Source organism: Gasterosteus aculeatus, chromosome 7 (genome assembly GCF_964276395.1).
Source record: "Gasterosteus aculeatus chromosome 7, fGasAcu3.hap1.1, whole genome shotgun sequence".
Classification (NCBI taxonomy): Eukaryota; Metazoa; Chordata; class Actinopteri; order Perciformes; family Gasterosteidae; genus Gasterosteus; species Gasterosteus aculeatus.
The window spans coordinates 15,588,593-15,600,943 of NC_135694.1; the positions used below are offsets into that span (position 1 = coordinate 15,588,593).

Sequence of the window (12,351 nt, forward strand, 5' to 3'; positions counted from 1 at the left end):
AAATCCAGTAAATTTCAACTGAAAGATATCCAAAGAGTATTCTCAGTCAGTTTTGAACTGAACAAATGCATTATTATACATAATAATTATACTCTAATAATAAATTCATTCTTTTCTTTCATTTATAAAAGAAGTCTTGTCTGTTTACACCATTGGTGGTCAATGACTGTGTTTCTGATCATATTGTGCTCTTTATGTGGGCCTTTATTTTGGATGTGAGTGGTTGCGTCGGCTCAAAATAATTGTGTGCTTTGCATCTCTGAATATGAAACACACTGATTTTAAGTCACACATAGAAAGAATGGTTAGGCTTTGCACATACTGCTCGTATGTGACGAGTTGGGAGTGAGAACACGTCGCCCAATAACCTGTTCTTAGGAGTTTGGAACTCTGAATCCTACCTCCAGTTTGAGTGAGGCCTGTTGTTATTGCAGACCTACTTCCCACCCATAGGTAATGCAGTTGCATTTCTTAGATATGAGTAAAGAATCATTTATGATTCTTTATGTTTGGAACCATGAGCTTACTCTAATCTCGCCATCATAATGGTATTGGCCTTTCATCCATTGCAAATCGTCTACTGAACACACAACTCCTTGTAAGTGTGGGTCAATGATCAGTCAGTATTGAAATGTGGGAGTAGTCAGCCAGCAGGGATGGAGTCTCAGAGTGGGCTACTTCCTGTCTGTCCCCAACTGCTGGACTTTTTCTTTGACATTAGACAAACAGGCCAATCCCAGAATAACGCTCCATCCCAGCGCTATCAGGACGCCCAGCTTTTTCCTCCCTGCGGTCTTCCACACAATGCAGAGGAAGTGTGTGTGTGTGTGTGTAGCTGGGTGTGACGCTGGCTTTAATGCGTTATATCCTTTTTGTAGACGATGTGAACTTTTGCTTCTTTATTTTTGCATGGACACAGAGCCCCACTTCTAATCAATGAAGACAGAGCACTTCTTTGGTTTTAAATTAGAGCCGCATCTGTGGGGAACACTTCTTTTTTAGTTTAAAGCTGGATTTGAATTGAGGTGCCATTGTGTCTGTTGCCTGATAAGACTCATATTGTTGGATGGACGGGTTTGGAGAGCATTGACAGATCTGCAGCAGTTCTCATGCCGTCTCAATCAGATTCAGCGCTCTTTTCTTGTGCTCGGCAAAGCTGCTATCAGAAACGTGTACGTCACACTGACGCATCAGTGCTGCTGCATACTGTGAATGTGAGAATAGGGTTATGAGAATGAATCTGGTGTCATTAAGCACAAAGAACACGGAGTGTGTCAGTGTTTCTCAATGAGTATGTATATTACAGCACTCATCATCGTAATGTGATTATGACAATATTGCAATGGAGACAGGGTTCATGTAAACACTGTGTGATTATGATCGCACACATGTTGGTGTTTGTTAAGTCTCCACGTCAGGGTTTCACGGCATGGCCGCATTTTGATAACATGGCCGTATTTTGATAACATGGCCGTATTTTGATTACATGGCCGCATTTTGATAACATGGCCGCATTTTGATAACATGGCCGCATTTTGATAACATGGCCGCATTTTGATTACATGGCCGTATTTTGATTACATGGCCGTATTTTGATAGGACCGATGACACGTTTCCGGTCGGGGTGTAAGTTGAAATGAGTTGAAGTAAACAACATAAACGATTCTTGCAGTGCTTTCACATACAACAGTGTTAACGTGTTGCAGTCCTTTGTTTGTGGTACAAGTAATCAAATTACATTTGTGAACTGACTTTGAGCACCCTATTCATATGGTTAGGAGGTTGGCATTTATTCCAGAGCGTACATTCAACCCAAGAGACAGCTATTGATAGTTTATACACTTTAAGCCCATTAAATGGTAGGGTATGACTGCCTCAAACTATATTTTGATGAGAGAGAATGGTTAGTAAATAATAATAATAATAACTGAAGTTCAGCCTCATTGCTGCCATGTGACGGGGGGATCTGAGTCTAACATAGCCAGGTTGTATTTATAGTAGTAGGTATTTCCTATTATGGTCTGATGATGTAGCCTGCTTACCAACGATGTAATCAGCAGCGGCTAATGAGGTCATGAGGATTCATCATGTCTGCACAATCCATCCAGGGACCTACTGGTGGCGCCATGAAGCTCTGCACCAAATGTCAGGGAAAAGCATCCAGTGATTGTTGTGGTAATTCAGAGCGGACAAAAGTGGGAGACATCACCAGCTCCATGTTTATAGCAGGAAGGAAAAGATAGTTGTGAATTGAGGTTATTGTTATGAAACAGAATCATATCAGTCGGGATACACAGAGGAACAGCAACGTTTCCCTTTAAACTGGTGAGTAGAGGATACCAGTTGTTTGGAAGGAAGGGGGGGTCACCAATAACAAACACAGCCCCCTAGTGGATTTTCTCAAAAATACCCCCATTTACAGTATAGGATACCTGGACACTTTTACATTCTTTAAAATGTAATATTCGTTGCTTTGTTCAGTATCGGACAGACATAGATATAAATGCCTAAGCAAATAATTATATAAAAATCATTCGAATAAGGTAATCTACCACCATAAAAGTTACCCACCTTTTTTAGGTGGCTATTTTTGCACTGCGTGGTGTGTTAATTTTCCTGTTTTAAGGCGTCTGTGCTGGTTAAGGGCGTGGCCATTGGCCCGTCTGTCCGTACTACGCTTTAGGCATCATCTCACGATTGCTTGGAGGGAATTTTTTCATTTTTTTTAGCACAAACATCAGCCTGGACTGATAAGCCGACGACAAGGACAAGGCGAGGCGATTCTAGTTTAAATTGTGTATGTGGACACTGCTTGTTGGCTAGTTTGTTCTTAATGTGCGCTATTAAATATTCACACACACATCTCTACACGTCAGAGGTAAAGGGTGGAAGTCAAAGCAGCTTGTGCATGTGGTGGAGATGTGAATGTAGATGTGACTTAATAATTCAGCGCTACATATAAAATAGTTCAGTGTTTCTAATAAATGATTAACTAATGCATTACACTTAAAAAGCTCTTTTACCTTACACGTTGAGTGGTTTGAGAGGTGTGCCGTAAAACAAGAGGGAGAGAAGTTGATCCGTAAGCTGGCGGGAGCAGAATAGGTGCCAACTCAATAAGTACTATGTGAAGGGAGATACGGAAACGTTCTCAAGATTAAAGAACAGAATAAAAGATTCCAACGACATCCAGCGTTTCGTAGTAATCAGACATTCAGCAGGTTGGTTTGTTTCCTCTTTTATTTCGTAGTTTCCTGCCTCTCGTGTCCCTGGGTTAACTTCACTACCTGCCCTGGTGTGTTTCCCCCTGTGAGTTTGAAGCCCTTTCTCAATATGCGTTCTTGTGTGGACTCGTGAAACCTCATCAGTCGCAGCCCGAGTACTGTTCCAATTCTAAAGTCTGCATCTCGCCGAGAACGGTCAAAATATGTGACTCGTCCCGCCCATTTTACAGAGCATGCATCGGAGCAGACGTGTCCCTTCTCGTGACAATATCCCAGAATGCATTTCAACTCAGGAACAGACAACAATGACAGAGGAAAATAAACACAACTGTAAGTCGAAGTTTATAAATACTACTATATTTAAGTCACGAAATGTATTTTTATGAATTTTTCAGGCGAGAGGTTAGTTGTTTAATCAACATTTCTGGGATTGTTTTTTCAACATCCATCCTTCTTAACAATGAGCTTCAGGTTGTGAGACATGTGAGGTGTAGTTAATGGGACCATCAGACCCCTCCACACCGGGCGCTCAGCCTCAGCTCAGCCCGCAGACAGCAGCCTGTTCTCGGCAAGTCTTCTGTGAAATGCTCCGCTGGTATTCGCGTCTCCATAGCGGTTAAACATGAGCCATAACTATACAATAACTATAACTATTGTATTAATAATTGTATTTTATTAAACTAATAAAATATATAATATATATATATATATATACACACACACAGTTGAGAGCCGTATTAAAATGTATTAGCAAGACCAGCTGACGCGATGACCTCATCAAGTCAGCTGCCGTTCCAATTGCAGATATGACCATTCTCTGTTCTCCCGAGTCTATTCTCCCGAGAATGCAAGTCCGTTCTTGCCGTCTTGTGTATTGAGAAGAGGGCCTGATTGTCTGCCGTGTAATAATCAATCAGGAACATTTATTGCCAGAATATGTTAGACAGGTGCATAACATCAGACAGTAAGACAATGGACAACAAGACAGGTAAGATAACACATCCAAGATAACATGCAAAGAAATGACATGTTCAATTTACAAATTTACAATTTAACTTGGAATAAAAATATAAGGCTATGTGCTAGGAGGATATAGAATAGACAATTTAAAATAAAAGTTAGAAACAAATTGCACAAGAATAACCATACCCTACATTTCAATTGTCTGTTTTTATGAAATATATTTCATAGGACATTGAATATATCTTATAAAATCAGTTTATTCAGTTACTACATACAGTATCATTTTTACCGAGACCGCTGCATATGTACATGCGACCCTCCCATAGATGGAAACAGAGCCACAGCTTATTGGCAGCAGTGTGAGAGTAGATGAAGCGGTTCCCTCTACCTGAAAGCTTCTGGAACACCCCAGATTTGGGCGTATTGGCACATGTGAAACTGCTCTATTAGCCAGTGGAGCTCACTGATATTCTCTCTCTTACTGATGTGGTGAAACTGGGATAAGCCGTCCCAGGAGTAGTTTATCTCCTGAAGGGAGAAGTCCTGACGTCTCAACCCAGCCTCCACAGAGAGGAGTCGGTTGTCTTCCATGGGAACATCTTTGCATCAATGCTGATCATCCAGATAATATTGTCTTTTATCGTTCTTATTCACATCTTTTCATTTTCAGGATTATGAACAAATATATTTGAAATTACAATGTAGGCATTCTAAAGCATCGCCACACCTATAGCATTCTTATTTTGCATATGCTACTCTCTCACTCACTCATTTTCGCAGTTTACTCAAAGATGCTGATAACTCTCTCGAAGGAAGTGACCAACCCACCACCCATTTTTTCAGCATTAAAGAGGAACCCCATCAAACGCTACTGGGCTTCTGCTTTATCTACAGTGAGGCCTGGAGAAGTAAACAGGCTCAATCTGATGTGCTTCCTGCAATTAAGAGATTTGCACATACAGAAACACACACACACACACACACACACAGCAAACGTTTCATCAAGGGAATAGACAGGCCTCTATTCTGCCTCCTTAGCACTCGCAGAACGCCAACCTACTCATGTGTACAATATACGCTTGGCTCTGAGGTTCATACACTCACCAGAAGAAACAGGTGTCCTCAACAATAAAGGCCTTAGGTACGTTAGAACTACACCCAAGCCTGAGCTGTGCTTCCGAATGCAGAACACTGAATCCAGCACTTACTCATGCATTGAATTAATTTACATCTTAACACTTAGCTATTACACACTGTTAAAGTGCATTCCAGCTAACGGTTATTGAGAGTTTTGGGGCACAATACCAAGTTAACAAGAGTGAGAGTAAGTGTGGGTGGGAGGGATGGTGGTTGGGTCACAAACCGTCCTCTCACTCAGGAAGTTGCTTTTCGGGTCTTGTGGGAAACCACAACCTTTATTTGTATTTAGCATTGGTCATTTATTGATCATTATCAAAACTCTGGGGTTGAAATGAACTACATTACATGTTACCGTTTCTAACATATCAAACAAAAGATGGAAAGCTACAGATGTCATCATCTCCGTATGCACAACTCCGTTGAATATGCAGCCAATGCCATGACACAAGCATGTCACAGTAACACAAGACACTTTGCGGTTTTCAGGTCAGCAGTGAGAGAAATAGAGGAATTTGAAAGAGTGAGTAATTAAATTATATTGGTGGTTGGGTGGCATGATAAAATATTTGTTGGAATTGGTGCTGTAGTTTAAAAAATTGCGGAAACCTTGCTACATTTTGGATATTGTATAGTTCATGATGTACTGTAGGGAATGTGTATTTGGAAACATACAGTACAACAGTCCAATAGGGAGTGCATATTCACCTTGTTTAAAAGTCACCACGATACACATTGTTTAACCAGACCTAATGAAACTGCCCGATGCCCTCCAGTGAGACACATCTGAACCTCGTTACTCCCTCCGTTCTCCACATGCTGAGCGAACTGGCTCCCAGCTGCTCTGCCATCAGTCCTCATGGAATATTTCAAAAACATGTTAGTGAAGCCAAGTGGATATCAGACCTGAAAGATGAAGGCTCCCTGTCCAAATTAAGAGTGAAGCTGAATGTTATGAGTGTAACTCACAGTGTAGCCCTGTTCATTTCTCCTGCCTCGTTTTCCATCCCTACACACATTCACTACTCTTTTCCTCAGGGGGAGGGGGCGAACTTTCATCACAGGGAGAGATTTCTGTCAGGAAAGCTTCTTAAAGCAGCACTTGGCAAGATTTTTATGGGGCGGATGCAGCTGTCTGTTCCCGCTAAATCATGAAGAGCAGCCCATCTACACTAATGAGGAGCTGAACATTTGGCCCATATTTACTCGCCGTGAAATTATGCTGTCTGAGTGATCCTACTGTGAAGTCTTGTGTGCACACTACAGGTTACAAATTGTCCTACATGCACGCGGCAGTGAGCACCCATCTACACAATGCTGCACTCACAGGCTACACCTGAACCTCCTAAGTCTTTCTGGTCCTAATTATCTGTCACAGCTTAAGCTATAGCCAGGAGACGGTTAGCTTAGCACAAAGAAAGCGATCGGGCACATATAAACGGCTCGCACGTATTAGAGAAACAATAATTTGCATGTCTGAGATTCAGAGGTGTTTTCGCATCAGGTCAGAATAAGCGACGTAGTACACCGACTGTTATTGAAAGTGATATCAAAAGCAATGAAGGTATCACAATCTGTACACGTCATATTTCAGTCATTGTAGATTTCTTCCTTTTGAAATGCTTGTTTTGCTATGTCCCTTGTTTCACTATACACTATGCTGCTGTGAAAAAAAGTATGTTATCTTATCTGGCGGTTATTGGGATGGGTGGTGGATTAGCCATACAAACACAGGGCTTCATCCCTGTAGGCCGCTGTGTGTGTCCCTTGTGGAACTGTCGTTGACACGTTTTACTTTTGCTTTAAGAACACAAGTCGCTGTGTTGTCTTTCATGACATTGTCCTGGTGCCTGGGCCTTTTTTCTGAGTCCGTACACCCAGCCCGGCATCCTTCTCCTGGGGACTTCCAGCAGCCTCTCAGTGGTGTATGGTACCTTACTGCAATCTTGAGATTGCTCCACTCTGACTCATTGCGTTTATGTGTAAGCCTCTTTCTGTCATCATGTCCACTGATCCAGTCATCCATCCATCAGTCCGCACCTCTCCAGACAAGAGGTCTACTTCTCACTGCTACAGCAAATCTTCTTACGGTCTCAATCATCATTTACACGTTGTATCTTGTCTCTGTCCCTTGTCCTTCCATTCTTCTCCTTTTCAGCACCTTTCTTTCTTTCTCTGTTTACCTTTTTTCCATCCACCCCCTTCCTCCCCTCTGCATATACCATTATGACTTAATTCGCATGGATCTTTATCAGAAACATGTTTCCCCAAGGGAGGATAGCCCACACATTTTTGGTCTCTCTCAACTGCTGACACCGCGCCATCTGATGTTCATCCTCTCAAGTTGGGTCTGCAACTTGTTTCCAATGCTGCCAATTTCACAAAAATGAAAAGAGATTCCAAAAAATATTGCATTCTCTACAGTGACTGTTGTATAAAAAACTCAAACGCACCGTACCACATCAATCTGTTTTTGAGAGCAACAGCTGAGTCATGTTCCTGGTATGGGTAGTCATATCTGCGCAATTTTGATTTGATTTTCTCGTCAGGTGATATCCTGCCGATTCATCATTACTTGTGTTACTACCTTAATATGCGATCGGGAGCAACCAGGACCCATCTAATATACAGTTTTGGGGTCTCTGTGAAGCAAAACATGGGAACTTCTTTGGTGATTGGCACCCAATTGGCAGGAGACCTGGGGCAAATATTTTAGTATTAATAACTTCTATAACCAGAGTTCATGGTCCCTGAGACCAATATTCCAAGAGTCGTCTTTGTTGTTTCAATCTGGTGTCGAGGCAGTGGAGAGGTTCAGCTATCAGTCTGGACAGGACACAGCTTCACACTTGTGGAATAAACTTAGCGTATATTTGATTGTATCACTGGCGAAATATTCTAGGGAGTGACAATTGTGGCAAATGGACAACGGGTACCATTAGTAGAAAGGTCTATTTTTTTTATAGCATTTCAACAAAGGTCATGTCAGTCAAACAACAGTCCACACAGAGAAATCCCACCGGCTCTTTAAAAGGTTTGGTGATGCTCCCTGTGAGATGGATCAGACGGGACTCTCAATGTGGGAACCGCTGGAATATCCTTTGAGGGTAAGAGTTCTGAAAGGCCGGGAGGAGAGGTGGAAGGGTCAGGGCTGTGAGAGATAACAGAGGTCCGGGGGGAGGCTACGTGAGGGGAGATGTGTGTCACCCTCTTTTCTACCATCTCAGTCTGATTATCAGTCATGACAGGATGGACGGGGTTGTGAGCTCAGATTAAAGCTTTCCATAGCGAACAACATCATCCAAAATCAGAGACATTCTTTACCCAAAGTGGAAAAGAAATGTTGTTGAGAAAACACATTACATAAAAAAATTAATCCATTAGATGAGTTAATTAAACAAGCAAAGGGTCACTTATTTGCCTGAGCGGTAACACATTAAATGATTAAAAACTGGGCGTTGTTTATAAAATAATTTTAGAAAAAAAATGAATATCAATGGATCATTGTTTCTGTGAGTGGCTCAGGTGTTTTGGCCCTCTGCTGCCCCTCTCTGGTCATACACGCACACTACATTTTGGTCTGAGTCGGTTTCCTGCTGCTCCAGATAAAAGACTCTTGCTTCTGGTTATCAGGATCCTTATTCTTTGTATTTCATTTAGCTCTTAGTTTGACCTTGATACACTAAATGCATTAATCAAGTAGATATTCAAGCTATTGGAGATTAACTGCAATAATGAGATCAATCCAAGTGAAACTAATTACTGCATTACCACCATTATTGAGGTCAGTTTTCCCGGGCATGTGGTTAATTAAGTGAAGACAGACGTGAAATATTTTGACGTGTTTTTTATCCAGAGGGAACTCTGCCCTGCTCTAGCATTGCTTGAAAAAGAAAAACGTCACAAGGTCCCACATAATTCCACTCTTTTCGAGTTTAGAGACATGAGCTGTGTGCACGTTACTAACTGAGCTAGAGTCAGTTTCACTTGCTTAACTGAAGACGTGTGCTGTAGGAACATTTGTTATGATCTGCACAATGACGAACAGACTTGTCTTCATATTGTGAGACACAATCATGCATCAACTTTGCTAACAACTAAATAAATGTCTTCATAGGATTGAATATCATAAGTTAACTTATGATATTATTTTGTTACATGTTTTGGGCTTTTTAATGCAATGGACCACAATTCAAGAAATTGTTCTTAGTCTCCCAGCTTGGTCTCTTAAATAGGAACGTCCTCCACAAAAAATGTCTATTACAGATATACTTAAGAATGATGTTTCTTTGTGACGCACCTCTCATACATTTCTAATTACAGTCCAAATGTGGGGCTTTGACCCAGGTGACTTCTGTTTGTGTCCCGTTTGAAACCAGAAGTAACGCACGTATTTAAACTCAGACCTCTTTGTTAAACATAGCAATACAAACTATTAAAATCATACCAGTGGCATGCATTTATCTAGAAACTTATCTAGATATAAAAATTTAATTTTTCATTATATTCCTCCCTCCTTTCTTTTGTTAATATACTTTCCTTTGAACTTGTGTACTTGGTGATTTTGTTGCTGAATTGTTGTATTCTGTGCTGCAGTCTGTGCTTGAATGTTTTTGTAAATTAAAACCTTTTTTTTTCTCTCTTGTCATTGTCATGAACAACATTGGATCCCACACATGTGAGCTCGTGACATTGCATGATATGACATGTCTAGTTTTATTGAAAACAGGAGGTGAATGGGTATGGGTATACATAATGATATTACTGTTTGATAAAGTACACACAATTCATTCAGCTTTACAGTGAGTTTGGATGAAGACATGGGTCACACTGACGATTCTCCGCTCTCTTCCCTTCTCCTCCTTCTAGGCATATGGGCCCAGATCCAGATGCCCCAACCCAACATGGATGTGATCCAGGGTCAGATGGTGGTTCTGAGGGCCACGTACAACGCACAGACAGGCAGCGACCTGAGCACCAACGTCGTACTCTGGAACTTTATCACCGACAACACCCAGCAGGTAAGAACTCAACAAAGAGTGATATGAGGAGGATAAATGGTATATTTCTTCATCTTCCTATCTAATATAGTACAGTATCTACAGCCCAGCATGGACATCTTGTATGGTGCTTTCTGTTTCTTTAATATCTGGGATTAAAGTTATCTTTTCATGAGGTCAATCTGGTAAAGCTCTTCCTTTTGTAAACCATTGGAAATTTATCCAAGACAAAACCCGTTTAAGCTTTGAATGCCATCTATTATTTATCTTCCACTTGTATATACAGCTGTAGGATTTCTGCAATAGGAAATAAGAGAAAACTATTTTTCCAAATTAGATTATGTATGTGGTAGAACATGAAATAAAGCAGACTTGGCCATGGCTCTGCTCACATATCGGCCGTGGTCAGATCTCGGGGCCTTACAGATGGACGTCTCAAAGAGGATCACAATCAAAGAGGAGGGAGGGGAAAAGAGAACTCACAGAGCTGGCAAAGACTCAGTGGATTAAAGGGGGAGGTGTTTCTTTGTGCCCAGTGTCTCACTCTGCGCTGCTGTCGTTTGTGGCCAAAAAGATGAATAAAAAGAACAAACGTGGAAGCCTTATGTTACAGCCATTCCCAATGGTAGGCAGCCCAGCATATATGAGGTCATTAACTGATAAACCAGCTAAACCAGTTAGTTGAAATGGAGAAATCTGTTCAGTCCTGTTCTTTCCAAACCAAACTATTTTCATTGTTTTATTTTATTATTGTTTATTCTTCAGGAAGTTGGCATGGAGAAAGTCCTTCGCGAATCAGGAGTTTCCTATATGTCACCTAATTGGCCTTCATGCACTGACATCTAAATCAAAGGGCATCGGCTCAATCAGCAGTAACGCTTAAATACACAAGCTGAAACACAGCGTTTCAGACCGAGGGTGAACATGGGTATATTGTCAGCTGGGGTGTCAGTAATGGATTAAATTCATGATTCCAGAAGTGTGGCACGCCTATTTCTGGGAAGTTTCTCCCATTCTCTTTGCAGAACCTCTCAAGTTCCATCAGGTTGCTTACTAAAGAAATTCATCCCTAAACATAGGTAATAACACACATTAACGCATTATCCAATCTAGATTTGGCTAAATAATCGTCCAAAACACATGGGCACTGTAGATTCTAGCATTGCTCGCACTAAAGTGGACAAAGCTATTACTGTCATCAGAGCTTTGATGCTCAGCGTATTACTGTCTGCAGACCTTCATATGTGGGATTGAGTCAAAATAAACTACAGCATGTGGGTTCATGGTGATGAAGGATCCGATTGAAATGGGCCACATATGTGCTGTTTGTGATTCTATGAGAAGATTGTATCAATGGAGTGCAACTCATGTCCTTTAAAATCGTTGTACTTGATACTTCTGACCCTGGATAACCGACACAAGCAATCGCACTGACATGGACGTTGATGACTCTGGTTCCTCTTTTTGCTCCCCCTTCCATGTCGTGGGACTTTGTTGTGCGGTCCAGATCATCACCTACGCCAAGGACTTCACGAACGTGGGCACCTCCCAGTTTCTGGGGCGTGTCGGTTTCTCCTCCAGCATGCCATCACGGGACGTGTCGCTGTACATCAACAACACCCAGGAGTCCGACTCAGGACGCTACCTTTGCCAGATCATCTTCCCAAATAATCCCGGCCTCACTGCTGAGCTCAGTCTGGATGTGAAGGGTGAGAACCAGATCCTGCTTAGAAAACATGACAGTTTTCATCTAATACATTATGATGTGTAATCGGAATAAACGTTCTTGAATCCTCTCGTCTCAGTCCCTCCCGGGGTTCCCAAGTGCTCTCTGTCCGGGAAGCCAGTGTTGAAGGGGAATGTGACTCTGAGCTGCGAAACCAGCTCCGGGAAGCCTGTTCCACTGTACAAGTGGAAGAAAACCAGTCCCAGCTCAGAGGTCTTCTTCTCACCCATGCTCAGTGAGTGTACCCAGCACAGTCACAGTCTGTGAAAGGGAACAGTAATGTTACAGGAAGCTAATTTAG

At 41.7% G+C, this 12,351-nt stretch overlaps 1 protein-coding gene across 1 annotated transcript in view; it reads left to right on the plus strand.

Annotated features, from left to right (window-relative positions):
• esama (endothelial cell adhesion molecule a) overlaps window positions 1-12,351 on the plus strand; it is a 49,281-nt gene that overhangs the window by 32,555 nt on the left and 4,375 nt on the right. The window contains exons 3-5 of the mRNA XM_040181874.2: window positions 10,194-10,345; window positions 11,832-12,033; window positions 12,130-12,285. Coding sequence (XP_040037808.2) covers window positions 10,194-10,345; window positions 11,832-12,033; window positions 12,130-12,285 — 510 coding nt within the window. The remainder of the gene's footprint in view (window positions 1-10,193; window positions 10,346-11,831; window positions 12,034-12,129; window positions 12,286-12,351) is intronic.